Source organism: Podarcis tiliguerta (assembly GCF_965153285.1).
Source record: "Podarcis tiliguerta genome assembly, chromosome: 6".
Taxonomy (NCBI): Eukaryota; Metazoa; Chordata; class Lepidosauria; order Squamata; family Lacertidae; genus Podarcis; species Podarcis tiliguerta.
In genome coordinates this window covers 61783980-61809381 of record NC_139539.1, presented here as the reverse complement: position 1 = coordinate 61809381, position 25402 = coordinate 61783980, and the positions used below count along the sequence as shown (strand labels likewise).

Here is a 25402-nt window from a genome sequence, read left to right as displayed (position 1 = left end):
GTATGTAGTTTTTCTCAGAATTCCTTCCAAATGCTTTCTGGGTATATCAGTTATAAGATGTTTTATTCATTTACTTCTTATCACCATTTCAAACAATACCTCATTCTTAATTCTTCACGCTGTGGAAACTGTGTCTCATGTCAATGAATTACTCTGCACATTTACCAAATGTTAATTGACAAACACTTCCTAACATAGAAAATATAAGTTATAGTTGGTCTCTGTTGGGGCTTTACATATTTCAACCCGTTATCCTAAACACACTTGGAAATAAGTTAAATGTAAATCAACTGACTTACTTCCAAGTACATAGATTTAAGACATGAGGTACCAGAACAAAAGTAATTGTAGCTTATTTGTTAATCAATGGCTAAATTTTCTAAAAGAAATCCTTAATTATATCTGCCATGATCCAATAGTTCTGGTACATGAAGATGGTTCACACATGCATATCTGACATTGTGCACACAAGGGCATGGACTGATTCATAACACAGCCACTGAAGATTGTGCTATTGAGTTCTGTAGAGTTTTGGAGTATCCCCATTAACTATAAGCCTGCCAAAGTCAATATTTCCAATACTTTTGCTTTGGAATTTGTCTTTAATATTTTTCCTATGCACTGTAAAGGCTAGCAAATAAAACGAATATTTAAATTATAAACTATTTTTGTGATTTCCTTTAAGCTTCATAAATTACCCACTACTAGAAGATGAGATTATCATTTTTGCATTTTAAAAAACAACAGTATATCAGGGAAGAACTTTTCCAATGCTCCCCAAAGCAACCCTAATTCTAACTCATTATGTATAAACTGTAACAAAATACATTTCATGGTTTATTAATTCAGAACACAAATCCAGGAATTATTACTGGATAACATATTAATCACTGCAAGCAGATTTTTTTGATATATAGAAATATAAAAACTAAAAGGCATTAATTGCAGAGAAATGCCAAACATACCCTGTCTAACCTTCTAGCTTCTATATGTCTAAGTAGCTGTTGTCTCCAGTCAGCGGGCATTTTACCACAGCTCTCATTTCCCTTCACAGGGGTAGGCCTTGTCTTTAAATCAGTGTTATCTGACGGCTTGTCACCATAGTTACCCAAGTTATAGTCTGATGGTATCTTTTCCAACAGAGCTGCCATTGTAGGCCTAGCTGAAACTGGCCTGGTTTGGGAGGTACCATAACTCTCTGTACTGTAGCTTCTTGCAGACAATGGCCTCCTTTGAGTAAGGTTTTTAACTGGAAAACTTCCAGATTGGGCTTTCACTTCTTGATATGAAGGGTGTTCATCTTCATACCTGCCATTTCTTTTGAGGAATTGGGATTCAGACACTTGCATGCTGCTTTGGCGTTCCATGGGTCCTCTATACTGGTGTCTGTTATACCTATCACTCTGAGGCAGTTCGTGTGGTTCACTGACTCTTCTATACATTGACATATCTGTGGAACTGGCCAATGAATCTGCTCTTCGCAAAAACCCAGCCCTTGATCCCTGACTTGAGTACTGAGTGTTGACAGTCTCCTCATTAACAGAAGGCTGGGAGAATGAAAACATGTGCTCCATGGGTGGATACCCTCGGTAGGCTCTTGGGCTAACCAAATCCTTTGAGACAGTTTTAGTCTGCTGGGGAATGTACTCTGGAGTGTGTTGAAAAGGTGGCGGAATCCTCTTTTCTGCTTTCACTTCCACTGATCCTTGAGGATTAAAACTTTGGTCAAACTGGTACACTTTTTTAGTTACAGAAGGCTTTTGCTGCTGCTGCACCTTAACACTTCCATAGGTCAGCAGCTCATCATCAAGCATTGGCACAGACTGGCTACGGGACATGCTAGACATTCCATGTTCTGGACCCATCATTTTATCTGGCCTCTCATGCATACCGGCATTGTCAGTAGTAGCTGCATAGTTCTCTAGCGGTATATTATAAACTTTATATGCGCCAATGTCTATCTCATCTATACTTTGTGACTTCTTAAACCTATTCGTTTTCAAGTCCCTCATCATTGGCGAAAGCCTCTCTGTGCTCTTGCTGATAGAAATGACGTTTTTAGAAGGATCCGGGCGACAGTGAATATGCGAAAACACATTACCAAGACTTCTGTTAGCATTTGACTCATGATACTCCCACGCTGTTCCTGGAGGAAAAGTGCTAGCTATTTCTGCGGAATCTTTAACAAGATCCTTCCTTTCAGGTAAAGGGCTGGTGGTAGGGGTGCTCTCCAGCTTAGAAGGAAAGGCTGTCCTATCTTCAAAAGGGCTAGGGGTTCTTGTCCAGTTCTGCCAAGGGTTTGATGGAGGCACTTCTGATTCAGGTGTATTTCTGAGAGTAGGCTGTTCAAGTTCTAGGGGGATACCAACTATCCTGTCTTGCCTAATTAAAGGCCTGCGTCCGTGAGCAGATGTGCTTCTCGATTTAGAGCTTAAGAGGGGGTTAGCGCTTGGATTCTCGACCGTGCTCTCTTCTGCTACAAATCCCGTGTTATCATAGTGAGAGCCATCATTCCAGCTGTCAGCAAAGGTGTCGCTCATTGGACGCCTCTCGTTATGTTGTTGTAAGTTTCCTGCTGGAGCAGACTCCCGTTGACTGAGCAATGGCTTTGTTTCAAGAGGTTGAGGAAAAGATTGGACAAGCCTGGAGAAAACAAGAAGAAAGACTGGTATTAGATAAGGAAGCTATCACAGCAGAATAAAATGCTAATAAATATCTTACTATTATTGCATGCTTTGTTTAACCCGTGAACGAATGGAAGCTTTAGCTTGTTTGGAGTGGGAACAAAGAGAAAGCACACAAAAAGAGAAATATCACAATTTATATGTATATGAAAACAGCTTTGCATAAATCTAAAAATCTGCCTCCAAAAAAACCTCTGATATAAAAATCTCTATGCTAGTGACAGACAATAAGCACATAGCATTGAGCCTGCAAGCAAAGTGAAAGTCTCTTTGAAAACTGAGTCTGTATCTATGGTGGGACAAAGTTGCTTATATAGGATTTTGTATGCAATGGAGTAAATGTAGATAGTACAGAAAACCTTGATGACACGTAATCATTTTGGACCTCTTTCATTCTCGTCAGCTGAAAAATGGGTAAGATGGGTGATCTGCTATTCAACTATTGTAACCTACTCTGAAAGTTTGCAGATAGACCTGAATTTTGGGTAGAAGTTGCCAGAGTAATTTCCACCCCTAAGGCATAATTCCTCTGGGCCTTGACATGGGAAAAGGTGCCCTTCCTCTCACCTGCAAACATGGGCCTTTCTGCAGAGGTGCCTAGTTGTGGGGGGGAACATACTCTGCTCTGGATGCTCTGCTCTTCTCCCTCTCCTGCTGTTGAGGGGGCAGGGATGCTGCAACACTTACCTTTTTTTGCACAACGCTTCACTTATTTGCAGTAGTGCCAGTGTGATGTTGTTCCAAGTGCAGCAGGTTTTCTCCAACTGTATGCAATGCCAGACTTCTTAGAAGTCTTGTGTACACTTGTAGTATACCAGCTCCCAGCCTAGCAGTACTTCCTGAGACATAATGTCACATAGTCACATAGGTGTCCTAGGAAGCACTGCTAGTTCAAAGAAAAAACAAAGGCATCTCAATCATGGTGCTACTCCTGCTAGTCTGGCCCTAGTGACGTTCCTGTCTGTTTTTGTTTTAATACGAGGGTTCATATCATCATCATCATCTTTTATTTAAGCTCTTTGTACTTTTAGCTGTCTGAGATGCCTTTATGGTCAGATTCAGTGTTTCAAGTGGGGTCTACAAAGTAAACACACCTGTTACCCCACAAAGAATTATTCACTGCATCTTTAGCTGTAGTCTGCAAGGACCCCATTTTAACACGAGCGTTAGAAGACCCTGAAGATGCCTGTGAAGGTGAATAGTCTGAATAGGTGCCTGAAGAAACACTGTTATTCATGCAGTGAACTTTATCTGCTTCAGATTCATCTGTTGATTCTAAAACAAGCACAGAAAGAAATATGAAATTAATAGTTGAACAGAAGATTGAACACAGAGACATATATACAACAACTACTGTAATTAGCTTGGAAATGTGATTTCCACTTCTATATCATACAAATATAGCCAGCCATGAACTTATCCCTGGGATGTTCAAAAACACCTAAGACATTTGTACAGCAGTACCACCTCCCTTTCCCATCCATCTTCAGCCAAGATGCTGTATCATCTGACTGTATCAATCTACAATTATTGGTCGGTGTATTACTTTACTATTATCCTTATAAACATTGTGCCTTGTGAGATGGAACATTTATTTTATTTTTTTGTATTTTTAAAAGATCCATTTTCACCTTTCCTACACTTACAAACCTGACCAAACTGCTACTGTCTTGAACGCCCCACCCCCATTTTTGGCTACTGCTGAACATAATAATTAGTATTTATTTTTAATGACATATATAGCCTTCTTTATACACTATATCCAACAGTCAGGGCCAAACCAAATGTGACATGGGAGATTTCCCAATATTTATTTAAAAAAAAACAGGCACAGGGAGTTTTGTCAGGGCAGCAGTGATTAGGAAGGATTTAATCACCTTCATACCCATGCCCAATACTAGGGGTGGCCCAAGTGAGGCACTGACCCACAGTCCAGATGGTCTGAGGGGATTGTTCACTTAGTAGGCTGCTAACCTGCCCACCATTTGCTCATAATTCTTGCATAGAAGGAAGAGCCATTCATTTAAATGGGGTTTTATCCAAATTAAGAGGGCTTAGAACAGCTGCTATATTACGTTCTGAGAGTACTGAAACTACTTTAGATTTCTTTTCTGTACATTACATATGCGCCAAGTTGACCCAGGAGAAGAGAAGGCAGATAGGCAGTTTTAAGGGAGGGGGGGAAAGGCATCCACAGAGGGTTGGGGGGGGGGATGCAGGGAAGGGAGAAGAGATTCAGTTCCCCAGGCACAGTCACAGAGAGGTGCATTAAAGTGGCAGAGAAAGTGATACATGGGAGAAGAAAGTGATCAAAACGAAAATGAAGATGAGAGGGAGACAAAAAAGCAATACCAGCCAGTGTAAGGAAATAGAAGCTGAGGCAAAAAGGAGGGTGACAGAAATATTGCAATATGTGAATGTAAGCAGGCAGACAGAAAAGGTATGGGGTGGGACCAAGAATGGAAGGGAGAGTAGTTTTGAGGAGGTAAGGGAGGGGACAAGAGGCCCAGTGGTACCCTGTGTCCAAGGCCCCCAGGAACCTGGGGCCCGACCTTTTCATGCCATTTGAAGTTGCTATTAGTCTAAGGAAAGGGGGTAGGAGAGAAATATAGATAGCTGTGTATCTAAATCGACTGGCTTTGCATATTAAACATAATTTCCAATTTGATTCTGGCTAAGTGTAAAAAAGAGAATACAGTGTTGAGCACATTTTTTCTGCTGCATTTTTCATTGTTTGACACATTCAATATCTATAACGTGACTTAGTACCTTTTTTCTCTTTACCCAATAGGACAAGTTTAGGTTGGTACAATGGTGCTTCAGTCATGGAGGGACGAAGTTCCCCTATCCTCATATCATTCACAGCATGTACATATGGGTCCTGTAAAATGCAATAATATTGTGGAATATTATAAAAAGATAGCCCAGCAAGTGATACTTTAATGATGAAATTTTATCAGGAGCATGGAATTATAAAACGTCCAAGCACAAATGCTGACCAGGCAAATGTGACTAAATGTCATAGAATGCTGTTTAAAAAAGTACAATTGGTACTCATATTGACACTGCCTGCATAGGGTCAGTGGCTTGGGCTCCACCTTGCGGATGAAGGCAGAAGAAACTCTCAAGGTGTGGCTCTTAAGCCTGTTTTGTAGACTCACCAAGCTTGGAATCACACACCCTGAGCAGGGTAAAATAACAAATGGTGCCTACTTTCCTAATAATCTAGAAACACCACGGCCTGTGAGATGAGTTCTGCTTGAACTAATAGACAGACGCCTGTCTGATCTTAGGTGGGAAGAGGCTTAATTTTGTGCTTTGTGCTCACAGCTATTTTGCCTTGGACAAATGTACTGTTGGTGGTAGAGGTTTTTTTTTTAACCGATCACTACCTGCTTTTCTTGATAGTTTTCTGCCACCTTACTCTGCTACCAATTTCAGGCCTCCCCTTCCCCTTTTATATCTGAAACAGTTCCGTGTGGTAGGCTCGGTAAAGTTAATATAGGCACATAAACAGCAGTTCTTATCAAGAGATTGTGGGGAGATTCAGGGGACCCAAAGCACACAGTGTATCGGGTCGAGGAAATCCTGTGGGCATCCATGGATGGACCCATTACAGTCTGGTCTGTCCCAATTGTGCATGGGGAGGGAACTAAGGCTGCTCTGCCCTATTCCTGAGAAATGCCTAAAAATCCGCATGGAAATGTGCATTTTTAAAAAAATAACAAAAAAGTTTTTAAAGTATTGTAGACTTTTAAAAATAAGGCATCTACCTGCCCACAGCCTGGAGCTGCTAGTGCAAGCAGCTTCTTGCCACTGCGTGCTTTGAATGCAAATACAGCCAGTTTACCTAAGAGTGAGAGGACTTGATGTTTACAGGCAGGAAGCCATGTTCTTCCTGTACAATTCCCCCTGAGATAGGATGTCATCAGTTCTCATTGCTCCCAGGGGAATCTGCTGTATTTGCATTTAGAGTGCGCTACAGCAAGGAGTAGCAGACATTTGATTGCTCTGACCTCCGCCTTGCCTGTTTGGGCCGTGCCCCAGCCTTGGTACCTGACAATCAACAGCAGACCCTGCTGAGGCCTGACAATTTCTGTGTCATGCAATGCTGGCAATACCCGTTTTGTTTTATGTAGTATGAGAACTACATGATATTTGGCCCATTAATAATAATAAAAAAGAAAATCAGAAGGGCAGCACTGAAAGGTGAAGCAAATTATATCTAAGGGGGGTAAGAGGGAAGGAAAGGGGTTATAGATCAGCCTACTTCTGCTTACATACAACCCTCTGAATAAAGAGATCTATATTGTACTGATCTTAAAATAAGCTCCCGATTGTTTAAATAACACTGTCATGTTACCTCCACGGATATATCCTTTGCTGTCATTGGCCACTTGTGCTCATATTTGTCTTTCACAGCTTGTTCTGCACTGACGGTTGGTGTTGCATTCTCAGGCCTCATTCCATGGCTAGGTTTACCCACCAGATTTTGAACAGATTTCACCATATTCTTTAAATCTTCTGGGTATGGAGTTGGATAGCGCTTTAAGTTTATTTCAACCTGAGCAGTCGTTTAACAAAACAAATTAAAACCACAAATAGGAAACAAAAACAATTATTACACTTCTAGTTTTGATTATCAAGGCTATACAAAACAGAAAACACAGAGACAGTGAATTTAGGCATTTGAGACAATGTTAACATAAAACTGTGCCTTTGAAATGCTAAAGCCTATGTCATTTACAACATGGTGAATGCAGAATAAAATCCATTGGTGACTGAATGTAATTTCTTTCCCACTTGCCTAGAACTGTATAATGCAATAATACTTGGACTGAAATTACACCTTGATGTTCAGACTGCTAAACATCACTTTAATGGCTCAGGTAGAATCTAGAACTTCACTTGCATATGGGAAGTCATTCTAGATTTATAAAACAACACTGGGATAGCTTATTTGAAAAGACTGTGAGCAATCCAAAAAAGATTAGATGTTCCTAAATCCTTCGGAAATCAATAGGACTTGAGTACACTTCAATTTTAACGGATTGCATTCAATAAAAATTGAGGGCTCCCCACCTCATTTAATGGATGTGTATTTGTACAAAAGTGTGATATAATTTTTACTACAAAGGAAAAAATTGCATGTAAAGCCAAGGTTCAAATGCAGACACAAGTTAATAGGCAACCATTCAAAAAGCTTGACTGATGTGAAGAGAACAAACTATGGCAGCAACTTGCACTGAGCGTTGAAATATAATAAAGTATGCATTACAGACAAGCACATCCAAACATGGATCTCAATAGCAAATGTGAAATATTATGTTACAAGGAAATGTACAGCTCCAGTAAGAAAACTAACTAAGTGATGTGTGGAATAAAGTACTGCTATTGTTCTAATTGCCTTACAGTTGAAAGAATGTAATTGCTGCTGGTCTAACTTAATCACGTGCTTTTCTACATGACCTGGGCCATGGTATACGTAAGATTTACACATAACCTTAACAATAACTGGGATGTAAATCAAATACTACATGCACTGCAAAGGTTGCTAAGAATACAGTGTAACTAATTAACTATGTAAGGAAATTTGAGTAAAGTTAATTTATCTTAGGTAAATATTAACTTTCACTATTAAACATACTCGCAGATGTGCTAGATAGAATTAGGGTGAAGAAAATCCCATAGTTGATATTAAAAATGATAATTACCAATGAAGTCTAGACTCCCTTTCTATTCATGGTCTTTTATGTTTCACATTTAAAGTTACCTCAGAAGTAGCATGCCGCTGGGGATAAAAACCTTCCAAAGTGCAATATTCCTGGATAGAAGAATTTCTTTTTTAATTTCTACTGTCAAATTCATTTCAGCAAACAATGATACACTTGACCAAAATCAAATTTCACAAGACTCATCAGAATAAAGTTATTATGAATATTTAGAACTATTACCAAATGTATAATTTTAAATAACATAAAATTACAAACCAAATCCTATGAAACGTAGATGAATATGCAACCAACCAATCACAGGGCACACATTTCATTGAGAACTGTGCCCTTAATATTAAGGATTATTTCACCACTCTGGAAATGTCTTCATATCAGCCAAACAGACAGGTGCCTGCAGTTGATATTGCAATGCACAGATAGCCATGATGTCAAAGAAATTTTGTATGCACTTTAAACACTGTGAGTCCCAATATTACTTGCATGTTTACTGGATAAACATATGAGAATCATCTCCAAACACCCAGGTATTGAACTGATCTGTAACCATTTGATTATGTTTTAAGATAGAATAAATAGAATTAATAAAGCAGAATAATGTAACAGAAACATTTAACATGATTTCTTTTTAATATGTTTAGTACTGTAAAGGTCTAGCACCAGTGTGACTTTTTAAAATCTATTTAATACATTAAAATTGGCTTTACACGGATATTACTGACAGCACTCCTGTGGATTTTCATCTTTATTTTGAGGGGAAAGTGGGTATTGAATATGCACCTGTACGTATGTACATTTGTGTGTGTGTGTGTGTGTGTGTGTGTGAGTAAGTGAGAGAAAGAGAAAGAGAGAGAGAGAGAGAGAGAGAGAGAGAGAGAAAGAAAGAAAGAAAGAAAGAAAGAAAGAAAGAAAGGAGCCCAGATCCTGCCCACAGCTACCACTTTCAGGCCCACTTATTACTGCTACGCATCCCCTGATCACTGCCACATGCAACTCTTGAGTGCAAAAGATTATCTACCCCTGACGCAGGCAAATAGATCACTTTTCTAGTTTGTGAATTAACAAAAAATGATAAAATTAAATTTTTTACCACCATTCAGAAACACGCTTATCTTTATCCTATGAATCAAAAAACTGTGATGAGCTGAACATAAGTTCACCTGTCTACCATGACATCAAAAGTTTTGAAACCCTGTTTATCTTATTTTTAAGCAAAAGGATACCTGGCGAAATTGGCCACTGCAGCTACCTGGAACCTTGACACAAAAGCCCCTTGAAAAGGTCAAGAGCCCTCCTGCACTGTGTGTTGCAAGAGAGTACAGTAGAAGCAGGAAAACATGCCAAATCAGGCAGAGGAATCTTGCATGCTGTTGGTACAAGATTCTTCTTCCTGGTTTTGTGTGATTTCCCCCTACTACTATAGCCCCACTTGATACAGACCACGCTGCTCAGGACCTACTAGCGAAACATTGTGAAGGAGTACAGGGCTGCAGGAAAGAGCCATTGTATGAGCTGTTTTCTGCTCACTCAGCATTAGACAGAACCATATTTTTATATAAAGGTTTCTTTTTTTAATTGTTTACTAAAATGAAAACGGAAGCTGAAATGAACAAAGCCATTAAAAAGCATTATTTACTGACATTTATACAGATGTCATTTAATTGTAGAGTCTCATTGTACAAGGTTCAAACCTTTCAGGCATAAAGGCAACATTAATGGAAATGACTGTGTTTTGATTTTCAATTATATAACATTAGAAGTATAGGAAATGTTGATTGTCATGTGAAGATATATGGGAAGTGAAATAACACAGGCTAGGGCTTAACATGGAACTACTTAGCTTCTTCGCTGCTTTAAAACATCTTTTGCCATTCTCCTGTACAAAAATGTACTCTTAGTACCCTCATAAGTGTGTGTGTCCCAGAGAGCTACCAATACAGTTTTCGTGTTGCTTTCTATTTGCTAAAAAAAGTTTTATATGTTTTACTTTTTAAAGGGATATCCACAAAAAGTCTGGATTAATATCCCACTGCGTCCATACATACATTGCTCATTTTTGCGACAGTATGCTTTTTGATTCAGCAGAAGCTCATGTTAGTGGAAAGTGGCAAAGGCAATTTTAGCTCGTTCCCTTCTCTGTGCAGCTCCCCCAAATTTGTTCAACAGGAATTCCTTTAGAACAGTTATGTAAGTAGTTAAGGGGACTGCAGAAGAAAGGGGGAGTCTATGGAAAACACTTCCTTCCCTTTGGCTCACAGACACCTCCACTGGATCAAAGAACCTTCTTTCAGCAGAGGGACGTCGCTGGATACAACCCAATCTTACTTTTCATTTTAATAAAGTATTATTTTTGTTTGAGGATTATATGAAGAGTAAGGCAGTCCCCCCCCCTCTCAGATATCTGTAGGATAAAAGAGGGAAATAGAGTAAGAGCTCAAGAAAGAAAGGTGTGATTTTCCTTTATTCCTGGCAACTAACATCAATTTCAAGTCTTGTTCCAAAAACAAATGATTTGACTGATAGATGTGACTCTTGACCTCATTTAATCTCATTTTAAAGTAAAACATATTTGCCCCCAAACATCAAGGCAATGCTTTTACAAAACACCTGCTGGAAGTACTTGGTTTTGATACACATCAGAGGCACTTGCTTGCTACAATATAATCATCATGTCAAGGCCACCCCCGATTCTGAATGCAGAGCAGATTGGGCATATTTTTAATATAAAGATAGAAAACAATTTCTGTGTTATAGAATATTGTGTAAAATGCATGCTATATGGGCTGTCTTTGTTGGCTGGAAATCTAAGTAATACTTCTAGTGAACACTGAAGATACTATTGAAAAGACAGAGCTGAATGCCCACTAAGTGGTCTTCATGTTTGTTATATTATGGGCTTATGAATCCTTTCATTGGTTTTGAGAGAACAAATGCATATGAACACTGAGACTGCAAAGTTTTTTTGTGCAAGAGACAGAAATTCAAGAAAAAACATCTCTTGTACTAAGGTGACAATTTCAGCTGTCACTGAAATGTAATATTCAAGGTGTTGAAATTTTGGTGGCTGTGGAATGATTACTTGGGGCTAAATATAGCAATCTGATGAGCAATAGATCAGCCATTTTTGTGTCTTATAAAGTCTTTTGTGCCTTGTTTAAACTTCTGAAAGAAGATATTTACGTCAGGACTTGTTAATTAACTTGACTCCTACAATATTTTTTCCCTGTGCAACTGCCATTTCACATTACACTTGGCTTTTATAAAAGAATCTAACCTATTTCCCTCCCTCAATTTTATACAGAACAGAATTATCTGCTTAAAAGGCTGTTTGTTTCATCTGATGTGACAGTTCTGAGTTAGCGAATTAGAAATGGTCTTTGTGAACCTAAGCCATCAGTTTCTATTGATCACACATTGTTATCCTTTTGGTAATTGTGTCTCATAAACAGCACAGCAAGATTCACTTCTATCAGTTTCATTTCTGTTCTGCAAAACAAGATTTGCAGTGAGGCAATATCTAATTCTTACTCTCTCTATATATTTGTAAAAGTGCCAATCCCTTTAGTTCTAAATGTCACATGCTTTAAGGGGACATTATGGGAAATATCAAGAGAAGGACATCAAGAAAATATGCGTATCAGCAGGTTGACTTTTAAAGGCAAGAGCAAACTTCTGGACCGCACTTAAATGAGGCAGCCCATCAAAGAGGACTTTCTAATTGACAACTGCGGAATATGAGATTTTAACAGTGCATCTGGAAATTTCATGTGCCCTAGCCAGCAATTGAAGGTGCAATCACGGTAGTAGGAAACACAGTCAAATTTTTAAAGAGATTTGCAGTGCAATCCATTGCATGTCGAAGTAAGCACCACTGAGTTCAATGGGACTTATTTTCAGATAGGTGAGTATAGGATTGCAACCTTACTCATGTCTAGATTGGTCAAACACACACTTAACAACCACCTACTTATTTACTACAAAAAAACCAAGGATGATAATCCTAGTTACCTTAACTTTTCCTGCATTTTCCTCCTCTTCCTTTTTTTCTTCGAATTCAAAGGCAACAGTCATACGTTGCTGTCTTTGCTCCTCCCATAGAGTAGGATTAAAACTATCGCTGTCAGACTGGAAATCTAATTAGAGTAGAAATTAACGTAATAATCAAAAGATACCTAGTAATAAAACTTTACCCACAATATCAACTTAAACAACCAAATAACTCTGAACTGGAAACATTGCGCTGTGCAAATCTTAAATTATTTATTTTAAATAAATAACATCTGTGGGTGCAAATAGTCAAAAGCATGTAGGCCTCAAGTTAGCCCAGTATGAGCATGCTTGGGGCTGTGAGCTAAGGTCACTCTTGATTTTTGTCGATGCAAACATACATCCTTTCCCAGCTACCAACTTGCCTAAAGTTCAGCAAATTCATTTGATATGATGTTCTGGCAATCCAGAGCCAGTTTCTATCTTCTAACCACAATGGTTTACAGCAGAAATGAAACTTTCATTGATTACCAAGAATTATTAGCCTTTTCTTTACCATTTTTTTTAAAGCTAGCCCACCAGAAGACCACCACCCATTATCTGTCACAGGCTCATTGTATGGCATGGGGAATATTACTCTGGTACACTTTCAAACAAAGGGCCAGCAGAAACAAAACAACAATTCAGTAGCACTTTAAAGGCTAGCAAATGTATTATTACTTTCATGGATTACCAATAATGATGAAACTGACATGAAAACCTGTGGCATAATAAATGTGTTAGTCTTGAAGGGGCTAGTACTGTTCTTTTTGTTGAACTATGATCAAAGTAACCATGTCGTTGTGAGGATAAAAAGACTGTAAAACAAATTTAAAATGCTATTTAAAAAGTAGGACGCTGCAGATGAGAACTCAGTGTGCAGAGTCTATATGTAGTACAGGAGCACAGTTCTAACAGACAGTTGTCACATATTGGATTTGCTCAGGACCTACAAGTCAAATGTTTGTAGGCCTGAATTGTGTTCATTATTCGAAGCCTATCTCCCAAATTCAAAATCAGGGATAGGCAGGCAGGAGGTAGCATTTTTATTTGAAGCTCAAGGTGGTATTCATGGGTCTTCTTTTCCCCATGTTACCCTCAGTACAACCCTGTGAGATGGGTTAGGTTGAGATACAGTGACTGGCCCAAGGTCACACAGTGAGTTTTGTGGCTGAGTTTAATCCTGGTCTCCCAGGTCCTAGTCTACTTAATATCCCTTTACCTTATTTCACATTCTGGCGGGAAAAGATGTAGAACTTAATAAACTGGGGAAGGGGAACAATCTTTTCCCACAGTTTGTAAATATATTGTTAACAGTCCTTTTTCATGGGAGGATAGGGAGACAACCAGAACAGGTGGGGACCACACAACCTATCTTTAAGAAGAAAGCAACTGTGACAGCAGGGATGCCTTCTGACGCTTTTCAATTGTATTAGGTGCTGTTTGTAAAACTGCAATGCCTAAGTATCCACAGCAAGGGAGGAGGTTGGTGAGAAAACCAGAATAACTTGGCCACAGTCCAGTGACCACTCATTGGCCATGCCCCCATGGATTCCTAGCAGCCCTGCCAAATCAGGTCACTAGCTTTCATTGCTATGGTTTATCAAAAATGAAAGTTAAAAGTGGGGAAGGGAGTGGTTTGTATTGTAAAACAACAACCATCTATAGAATAATTGTTTAGAATACTTAAGTCGACATTGATTATTTAATGAATAGCTTTCCTATTTTTTGATAAGTACCTTCATCACCACGAGGTTGCTGAGGAAACATGTAGTTGGTCAGCACTCTTTGCTTTGTTTCTGGATGTGCCTCAGTCTGAAGAGGGATAAGGGCCTTGGACTGCAAATTCAAAGAAAACAACATTACAATAACGCCAAAATGATGGCATCTAAAATTATCATGCACAGTAACAAATAGTGTCCCATTACAATGAGCATTGTAATTAACATTCTTGATCAAAACAATACTAACTACATAATTTCTAGGTATTAAATTGCATTGTAATGATTAGGAAATAGCAGCTCCAACCAACAGATGGTGCTGTGTTGTTTTCTTATTACTTAGATACTGTTCTATATGCTACCACCCTTTTGTCCTAAAGAAGAAATTGTGGTATCCTTAAAACTAAGAGTATGATCCAGAAGCCTGTATACTGATTATCTGTTTTACATTTACATAAACACTGTCCTTCCTGTAACATCTCTACAATGCCACAGTTCTATCATAGATAGAAGACTCCACCCTCCTTTTATATGACAAGGATGGAGAACTGGATCCAGCCAGTGGGGCAGAACCTTACTTTCCCAAAGCTTCTATGGGCCACGTCTGACAGTTGGAAAGTGCTGCCAACCTCTGAAACACCTGGTGTCAGAATGAAATCAAACTCTGCAGGGAAAAGCATAGTACTTTGCAAGCCTTGATACTCTACTGATGTTTGTCGCTTACAACATATAGGGCTTTGTTGGCACCGGTGATCAGCTGAGAGTCACTGTCTGCAAAATCCCTTTCAGCCCAGGCATATCTTTAACTGCCAAATACCCCACATTGTATGTGATGGCAGGTGGGTATGGCTAGACCAAAATTAGGCCTGTGGATCAGAGGTTCCCCATCACCGACAGATGGTTAGACTCAACAGGTCTTGGGCTTAAGCACCCTCCCTTGTGAAACACCCATCACATTGTACAGAAGGAAATAAATACATAAAAAGGTTGCTATTTGAACTAGTAAATTCTTGCCGCCCAACATCTCACTGCTTCCCCATGTCACTGCACTCTGCCTAACAGTAGGGCTAGCACTGCTTGGTGCTTCAAAATATTTGGGGGTTTGCTGGGAGATCTGATGATACAGATGAACTTGAAGGAAGCAGAACTTGAGATGCTATGAACAATTTTGCATTATACTCATAATTTTTACACACACACACACACCCCGCCAGAAAGCATTATCTACTTTAACAGGTTTAAACACTTTTAAGTTCACCATAAATATTTTACAAATACAAATACAGCTGAGCTTGCTGCCCTTTTATTTAGCTGTTAAAATGAGAGCAGACATTAAAATTTTTACCTGGTTGTCTGAAAGCCACAAAGCTGCAAGTTCTTTAAGTTTTGTAAAAGTGATAGGCAAATTTTTCAATCTGTAAAAATAACAAAATTGGGACAACTTGAGTATTTACTTAAACATTGTCAGGATATTTATGCAGCATTTTAACAGTCAGATGACAGCAATTTCAACTTTGGTCATCCTCTTGCATTGCTTTTAAAAGACATCTTTATGGAAATACTTGATTCTTTTTCAAATAATATTTTCCCAGCTAAAAATGTATACATAATTTAATTTCCTAAATACTCAGAGAAGATTCTCTCTCTCTCTCTCTCTCTCACACACACACACGTGTGTGTGTGTGTGTGTGTGTACCCCCTACCTAATCTATTGTTATGTGTTAAGGTTTTAGCCAAGGCAGTATTCCAAACTCAAGAACACCATTGCTGCAAGGAAACCCTGCAAATGTCTTCCAGCTGCTAAATGTCTCACTTTCGACTGCTACCAGAATAAAATCCTTATGAATCACTTTCACGCTAGCATGCATTTACAAAAGAGTTAATAAAGGCTTGTGCTTTTTTTAGGAATAGCTTTCATTATTATGCTGGATATGTGCTCAAACATGAGGGCAAGCTTAGCAGTCTCCTATGAAAGTGCCCTCTCACCGCAGGGCAAGCATCTTTAAATCTGTGACACTGGGATTAATGCTTTTCCTTTGTGTCCATCATAAATCTCATTCTGACACCCTCCCTAGCCTCTTCTCTAACAACATGCAGAAATAGGGCAGTTTGGAACCTGCTGTCCTTTATATCTGTTCCACCAGAAAAGCTTTATACTTCAGAGCTCAGCTTCTATTTTCTCCAGTTGTGGTGCACATTGTCCTGACACACCAGCTTCTTGGAAACTGTATTTCTGGCATAACTCTTGAGCTGGGATTTCAGTAGAGAACAGGCACCACGAAATATTCTTAACTGGGTCCCTCTTTATGTACAGTGGTGCCTCGCAAGACGAAAAGAATCCGTTCCGCGAGTCTCTTCGTCTAGCGGTTTTTTCATCTTGCGAAGCAACCCTATTAGCGGATTAGCACTATTAGAGGTTTAGCAGCTATTAGCGGCTATTAAAGGCTTAAGGGATTAGCGGATTAGCTGCTAAAAGGCTATTAGCAGCTTAGTGCCTTAGAAAAAGGGGGTGGGGAGCGAAAAAAAATCCCAAGAATCGCAAGACATTTTCGTCTTGCGAAGCAAGCCCATAGAGAAATTCGTCCTGCGAAGCGCATTGAAAAACGGAAAACCCTTTCGTCTAGCGGGTTTTCCGTCTTGCGAGGCATTCGTCTTGCGGGGCACCACTGTATCTACTCATGCAGTTGCATACCTTCCTGTTAACCATGCACTACAACAGACTCCAAGGGGACAGAAAGACAGTCACTTTATGAAGCGAACAATAAACAGGACTAGTTCTGAGTCCAGCTTACATAGAATTGAACAGGTAGAGAGCTAAAAACACACACAAACATACCATAAATCCTACTCACTGAATCACAGGAGGAGCAATGGTTGCAGCCACTTACCTTTTAACCCTTTACATTCCATGTAACACAGGCCCCATCCAAGTACCAGAATGTTTGATTTCAAGACCCCGTAACCCTATTAGGGCACTACATTTACAAACATGGTTCATGCTAAATGAAAATTAAATCACAATATCAGCTTGCTGATTCTGTGAAATTATTCCCACTTTTGTGCTTTAAATGACTGCATGTGGGGGGAAACAAGTGCTATATAGAAAACTCTAATTAGTTCCAACAAGAAGAACAGGGATGTTTAAATTAGTTGAAGTTGAATTTTTTTTGCTACCCTTTTCAGTTAAATGAATCATAGGATTTCGGCTTTAATTACTGCAGCCTCTGGAAAATGTCAGTTGATGACATATTATTCATAAAATGACCTGAAATATTTAAGCAAAAAAAAAAAAAAGAGACTATCTGCAACATTTATCAAATGTTTGCGTTCTTCTTTATGAATTAAATGTAATTCTCATTCAGAGGAGAAGGTCATCCTGTTCTGCAAGTTGGACACCAGAGGTTTGTAGAACCTCCACTGGGAGGAACCCAGTTTTAGCTCTGCCTTCCTCCTTTGATGAAGAAGCCTCTTGTGGCTTTCTAAACCAGAAACGTTTTTGACATTTCTCTTTTCTCTCTACGCTACATGGTTTAGAGCAACTGTGTCCTTGTTCCTTCTCCTTTTTAATTACATCCATTAGTTTGTTTGTTTTTTATAATTATATTTTATTAATTTTCCATCAAAAGAAAATACAAATCACACCACATTACAACTTCTATAATTTTTTCCATTTTTAGACTTCCTTCAGCCTTTCTACCAATGATCCAAATTATATCTTCTTTAATTACACATTTCCAAATTTTGCTATTGCCTTTATGCCTACCCCCCACTTCTATTTTCCTTTTTTACAATATTTCTTATTTTGTTACAGAGCTTCTTTAAATGCCACTAACGTTATTTCATTATCACTTATACATTCCCAATACGCAACTAACTTTCCCCAGTCCTCATACATCCATTAGTTTGTAAACCTGTGGAAGATATTGTGCTATTTAATAAACTTTGTGCAGCACCTAAATAACTTTATGCCAACAATAATGTCACTGCTGCTGTTCAACTAATGAAAAAGAGAAATGCTTCCTTGAGAAAAGCTGTCTGGATCCCATGAAACAAATTAACATATCTGCACATACGTTGTTCTGTCAGCTGATAATCTGGCAATGCTTCAAGAGAAAAATGTTAGGATACGTTTTGAACAGTTCTCGGTTCAAAAGAGCACTGATTATGCAAGAAATCTAAAATAATAGAAACATTACCTGTTGTCACTCAAGTTTAAGACTCTGAGTTTCTGCATTTGTCCAATCTCATCAGGAAGAAATTCCAGTTTGTTAGAGCGCAGAGACATAACTGTTACATTCTTACAACTTCCAATCTGTAGGCGTCAAAAACAATTGTTAAGGCATGGGCTATGTCACCAGAATTGCCATCTATATAGGTAGCTTAGTTATATCTTTAAAATAACTTAATTATATATGATTTTTTACATGTTGTTTGGTGCTGATCTTGATCCTTATCAATAAGAGAAAAGCACCAAGCGGTATAAAAATTCCAGAAAATATGAATGTTTTTCTCTTTGTCTGACCTCTAGCCTAATTAAGTCATCCTAAACCTCATCCACAACTGGACCTAACGGTCAGGGGTACCTTTACCTTTTTAAACACATCCTAATTTGACCTATTTAGATCATTTATGGAAGAAACTCCATGCTCCATGGTAGTCACATTATCATGCATTAGCAATGCATAAAGTATAGAGCCTTGCAAGCACACATGGAACCCTCTTTTACAAACCACATACCTTTGCATTCATTACCCATGAAAAACTTCCCAATGTTAAGTGCACGTAAATCCCACCCACCACTTATCATCTAGATGCTACTCCCTCTATGTTATATGAAACCTACTCCCTTAATACCAAGCCTTTCTAAGTAACTGCCTCGCAGAAATGTCTGTCGGGACAGAGATGTGGCACCTTAAGGCCTCCCTTGACATCACCTAAGCTATGATGTAATGCAGTATAAGCTACTTGAAAACCACTCCAGCATATATGTCACAAGACAAGATACAGGCCACAAGGTACATGATACAGTTTATTCCCATGCCAATATCACCCATTTCTCAAGATATGCAATGTGGATGTGAGCTGAAGCTAGGCTTGAGTCTTGTATATTTTAGACATTTTCTGATGAAGTGATGTGATGTGGGAGAAGAATGTAAAAATGATCTATAGTGTTTAACAGATGTGTGGCTTGAACTCATGTCACTGCTTTGCAAATGCCTTGAATGAGTATTCCTGCATGCAAGCTACAGAAACTGCTGTTGCTTAGATTGAATGGTTCTTTATCACCATCATACCAAAGCTTTAACCAAGAACCTGGCAAAGATTGTGACAAAGAACACTGGCCTTGGCTGCAAAACCCATACTTTTGACTGACAGGAGTTGGAATTATGCTTTTAGAAACCAGATTCGTTAGTGTCAGCTGCTCTGGATTATAACACAGGTTGAGAAATTGACTTCATCTCTCCCTAGGATGGAACGTTTTCACTTTGCAGCTTTTGCCCAGATTTGATATTTGCATGGAGAGCGCCCTTTGGAACTATTTCTCTGTTCCTGCATATTTTGTCCACAACTTATACAACACTAACAGACAATTTATTCAGAGGGATAGAAGACAATGTGCAACAAACTGAGTGAAGGTAGTGTTTCAAATCTAGCATAACATAATTTATTTTATTTATTTATAAAATGTATTTCTATTCACATACAAGGTATAAAGACTTAAACCAATGCAAAATCAAAACAAATAAATACAAAAACAATATTCAATCAATAATCAGAAAGCCAAAGAGGAACAGACTCATAAACATGCAAGAATCATTTGAATCCTAACCTAAGGGTAACAAGTTGCCACCAATTGGGAGTGGATATGCCTTTTATTCTTTTAGAATGTCCTCAACCCTTTATATCGGAATGAATCCCAATACTGATAATCTCAAACTCTTGAGTGGAAAAAGCATATGCTCAACATATTGACCAATGAGAACTGCATATGATTCCAAGTTGGAAAACTTTGACCCACTATAGCGTTAAGTGAATCAACACTTTAGAAACCAAACACCCTTGAAGACAAGGCAATTTCCAAAAATGTCTGGGAGTTTTTTAACCCCAGTTTGAATAAACTGAAACACTGAAAGGCTTGCCTTTAGAAGGTCTGTTCCCACACCATTACACTGTGTAAGGAAATCAACTGTGTACTCTAGTAGAACTAGTTACTAGATACCATCTTGCAGACAAGTTAATCAATTTTGGGCATTATGTCTAACAACCTCAGCTGCACCAAACTGATAAAACCACTGCTGTTCCATTTCCAAGCTCTCAGTTAGGAAAGAGTCGCATGAAGATGAAAAATTGTAACCATAGGGTCCCAGTCTACTTGGTTTGTCATGTCTTCATACAACAGTTCTGAGAATGAAGATGGTGCACCAAGAATGACATCAGCCTGAAGCTCCTGAATGTGTTGGAAGCATCCTCAGTAAGAAAGAGTAGAAATGTGTACAGAAAGCATTGCGGCAAAGGAGTGGCCAGCATATTGACTCCTCCTTGTGGGTACTGCTCCCTGAAGAAATAAATTGTTACCTTATGGTTGTACTGGATTGTTAACTTCCAAATTGCCCTATTTTCAAAGTATGATGTAACATTTACAAGCTGATACAAAACTTTAGAAATTAAAAATGTTTGAAATTCATCATTTTTATGTAAATATTGCCCTTTTGTATTGAGACCAAACTCTGATTTGGTAATAGTGCCTTCAGTGTAAATTTATTCTGGATAAAGACAGGGAAATTTTCAAGTAATCATATTTCATAATATATCCTTACTTCTCTAGGCAGTTCAGGCAGGAAATTTTCATCTACAGCTAGTGTCCGCAGACTGTGCAAGTAGCCAATGGTGGGAGGTAGAGACTCTAGTTCATTACAGCTGCAGTCGAATTCCTCTAATAAAGATAAACTGAAACGTTAAGTACATTTGTTAGTCTATGTCACAAAGCCATCAATCATTGGGGTTTTTTAATATCTAAATCTTAACATTCCAGATCTGCAAACTATGCAAATAGACATAAGACTTTCAAATGACAAAAATATAAGTATCTTACACATTTTTGAGCTGCAGTACAAAATATGTATTTGAAGGACATAATGGAATTATATTTGGAAATGCTTTCTAGTTGAAGCAGAGAAATGGTCCATCTAGGGCACTACTGTCAACACCAACTAATAATAAAGCCACAGGAAAAGCATTTATGCAGTAGTATATGGCAAACCCATGTATATTTTCTCACGTGTATATGATTGGCAGAAAGTTCCTACCACATGTAATTATGGCAGATGTGTGTATTGGTCTCCTCCCATTTGCATATGAAGCAAAATAGACATATGCAATTTTATCATGCATAAACAGGCCCCATCAAGAGATATATTAACCATGAATCCTTTAAGTAGAAATGCTAGCAACTGAGTCTTATACTGACAAGAAATGTGCTGTAATAAAACGGCAGAAACACTTACCAGTATTACTTAAGTAATACATATTTTACAAGGGATTGTCTAGACCAATTTCAGTCTGGCTTCAGGCCCAGTTTTAGTACTGAAATAACCTTGGTTGATCTGACTGACCTGTACTAGGGGAATACAACCCTGCTAAGTCTCCTAGACTTATTGGTGGCTTTTGATAGCACTGACCACTGTTTCCTTCTGAATCAGTTCTGTAGCTGGAAGTCAGAAACATGGTGAAACAGAGGTTCAACTTCTACCTACAGGGCTGTTTCCAGAGAATGTCACCAAGACAATTCCATACTGTCCCCCACGCTATTTAAATAGATGTTACAACCATTCCAAGAGTTCTTCAAGGTACAGTGGACCTGCCACTTACATGAGGGTTCAGTTCTAAAAGTCCACATGCAAAGGCAAAATTGTGTGAAGCCAGGATCCCCAGGAACCACTCTCAACTTGTCTGGAGCAGGCCTTGCCCTCTGCCTCACTTACTGCACAAGCCTTGGGATGCTCCCAGAGCCAGGTAAGCGAGACAGATGAATCAAAAAGCTCTTGCCATTGCGTAAAGCCAGGAACCCACCCACCCCTGGTGCACCCCCCCACCCCACCTGTCCAGAGTTGGCCTTGCCCTCCGCCTCACTTACCATGCTCTTGGGACTTTCCCAGAACTTTTACACCTCATTCTCAATGCCCAGTAAGCAAGGTATCTGGGAAGGAGGCAGGAGGGCTCTGAAAGCATCTCATGGCCCTTCAAGCTCCCTCCCAAAGCCTGGTAAGTGAGGTGGAGGGCTTAAAAACGCTTTCCATGGTGGGTTTTCCCAGCTCACCATTTATCTACTTATTTATCAGCCATGCACCTAAGGTTGCGATTGTATCAGTAAAGTGAGCATAAGTTGAGGCCCACTGCGCTTGGAGTATTATTCCATAAATACACTGATACCAATCACTGTCTTTACATATCATCTGAGTCAGGAGAGGTTGTGCAGTTGTTGGACCGATGTCTGGAAGCAGTAATGGGTTGGATGACAGCCAAAACTGAAGCTGAATCCTGACACAATAGAGATCCTGTTGACAGGAGATTCTTGTGTTCAAGAGCTGGATAGATGGCATATTCTGGAGGGAGCTGCGCTCCTTCTGATGGAATCTGGAGGTGCCCTTGGATTCACATGTCTTGGAACACCTATTAGTAGCTGCAGTTTGCTTGCCAGCTACAGCCATTCTTAGACGGTGATAGCCTGGCAGCAGGCTCTTGCAGTCTGGTAACTTCCAAGTTAGATTACTCTAATATACTCTATGTGGGGCTCTGCCCTTGAAAATGGTTCAGAAGTTGGGAAAGACCACCATGGCAAGAGTATTGAGTGGTTCAGCCAGTTTAGTTCATATAACACCAGTTCTGAAGAGTTTGTACAGTTTGCCAATATGCTACTGTGCTTATTTCAAGGTTTATTGTTGACTTATAATGATCTGAAAATTTTAGGGTTAAGTTACCTGAAGGAGCACCTCATCCTATATTATCCTGCCTGCTGGAGATGCTATACTCAGTATTCCATCACCAAGTGGGGTTCATACACCTGAGACTTGTGAAGAGACCTGTGGAAAGTTGTGGAATGCCCTCCACCTTGAATTCAGGTTGGTGTCTACACTGGTTGGATTTCAGCACCAAGTTAAAACTTACCTCTTTATTCAGATTTTTAATGATGTGAGGTACTCAGCCACTGATACTTAGAGAGAGCAGTTATAATATTTATGAATTGTATACTGTTCTCAATTTTTTATTGATGTTGTTTTTAATAATTGATGTCCCACTCTTGTGGTCACTTGATTTGATGCAGGGTAAGATAAACATCAAAATAAATAAATAAGTTTCCATAATCCTACAAAATAATTCTGCAACAATTCTGTGAATTTAACTGCTAAAACAGCCTGATAAGTGGCACTCTCTATTGAAAGCTTGACTGAATTAAAAAGAAACTGTTTCAATAAATCCTGAACTACCATAATGTTATGGTTATGTAGCAGGTATAATACTGGCTACCAACTACGCAGGACAGGAGGGAAGGGGGTACACACTGACTTCTCATTAACAGAAGTATTATATTTTACAAATGACCAAGATCAAAGCTTTCCCCCATAAATTTATTGGCAACAGTAAAATAGCAAGTGCCCAATATGGCCTTCAGTTATTTACTTTGACATTCCTCAGACGAACAAATCTAAAAGCAGCTGCTCCACAACCCACAGCCCATCTGGTTCCCCACACATCTCCCCTGCAACTAGCTACTAGACCACACTAGCCTGGAGGACTGAAGTGTGTCATCCTCTTGAGAACTGCACAGTGATTCATGAAGTGGGTTGGAAAGAGAACAGCTGAAAGCTTTGTTAGGCTTTTCATTATATGCTTGCGGCTGCCAAGCTGTAATTCAAGCCAGAGGAAGTGATCATTTCTAAAGGCAGCATTCAGACAACTTGGCCCAGATCCACTTTAGGCTTGCGCTGACAGAAGATGTAGACATAGGTGACTGTGCTTTAGTAGACCACCTGGCAAAATGATCATGCTGCACCTTCAGTGATGCTACAGCCAGACAAGAAACATTATCATTTATTGCAATTCCCTTTCAGCTGCCACCAGTCCCTAGAATGGCAATACAGAATATATGGAAGAGGGGAAATGTTGAGTTTCAAACATATCCACACTAATTCAATCCCTGGCACCTTCAGTTCAAGGATCTCAGGTAGCAGGACTGAGAAAGACCGCTGTGAAACCCATCAACAATCAGAGTAGACAATACTGGGATAGATGGACCAATGGTATAACTCAGTATAAAGCAACTTTGTATGTGCTTAGGTGTAAATGAAGAAACATGTACTGCTCAGAGCAAAGGCATTCAGGATTGAAGCAAAGTGCTATCACAAAACCATTCATTACGTAAGCATTAAGGCAGCAATCTAATATCGTGTCTGTGGATGCAACAGCATTCGCTTCCTCCTTCACCCGCTTCACCTGCCCGTCCCGCACTGAGAACTGCGGGGCTAAAGGGGAGGAAAATCCTATTTGCACAGCTGAATATGTCTCTCAAATATGAAAAATGTTATAAGGACTTATGATGATATAATAACCTCTCAAGTGCAAAATGAGAATGAAACAAATTGGTCATTGTAAATTGACAAATTATGAGATGTAAATGATAATTGCTATATTCATGCCAGCCATGGTCATCAAGATTCTAAAATTATGTGGATCTCATCTGAAATATTCAGTATAAAGACAAAAATATACAAGCATCATTTCAAAATGTTAAGAAGCTTTAGGTCTAGTTAAGATACTTTGAAGATGAGCACATTTGCAAGGAAGGAAACACAGCGTGTCCTACTAATGATCAAGTGCAGTATATTTATTGACAAGTATCAATAAATATAGATAATAAAAGAGAGAGAAGGAAAAAAGCCTATTAGATCCCATTATACATGATTTATGTAGCCTGGTTGCCACTTTCCTGTGGCTGGATCCAATGCTGCTGCAGTAACAGCTAACAGAGCAAAGCTTTAGAAAATACCTAAAAATTCTAAAAAAAACTGGTTTGCAAATGTGTGGAAGACAGTTGTGGATGGTGGCACTCATGAGCTTACACCTGTGACTCATTGAGAGCTCCCTCCACCCCCTTTATTTAAATTGTCCCATCCTTCCGTGAATTTAAATAATCATTTCATAAAAGAGAAACCTTATGGAAAAATTTCCATTGCAAATTTAA

At 39.0% G+C, this 25402-nt stretch overlaps 1 protein-coding gene across 18 annotated transcripts in view; it reads right to left on the bottom strand.

The window, feature by feature from the left end:
* Nucleotides 1–25402, bottom strand: part of LRRC7 (leucine rich repeat containing 7) — a 189511-nt gene that overhangs the window by 52802 nt on the left and 111307 nt on the right. For 10 of the 18 annotated variants that reach the window (XM_083448335.1, XM_083448327.1, XM_083448337.1 and 7 more), the window contains 10 exons: nucleotides 20982–21111; nucleotides 18360–18475; nucleotides 15509–15578; nucleotides 14182–14281; nucleotides 12425–12549; nucleotides 8458–8508; nucleotides 7048–7248; nucleotides 5454–5565; nucleotides 3779–3959; nucleotides 966–2643 (listed from right to left, as the gene is read on the bottom strand). In XM_083448335.1, the coding sequence (XP_083304461.1) occupies nucleotides 966–2643; nucleotides 3779–3959; nucleotides 5454–5565; nucleotides 7048–7248; nucleotides 8458–8508; nucleotides 12425–12549; nucleotides 14182–14281; nucleotides 15509–15578; nucleotides 18360–18475; nucleotides 20982–21111 (2764 nt within the window). Of the gene's footprint in view, nucleotides 1–965; nucleotides 2644–3778; nucleotides 3960–5453; nucleotides 5566–7047; nucleotides 7249–8398; nucleotides 8509–12424; nucleotides 12550–14181; nucleotides 14282–15508; nucleotides 15579–18359; nucleotides 18476–20981; nucleotides 21112–25402 lie in introns of those variants that run through there. The other 8 variants (XM_083448338.1, XM_083448336.1, XM_083448341.1 and 5 more) reach the window with 4 other exon arrangements.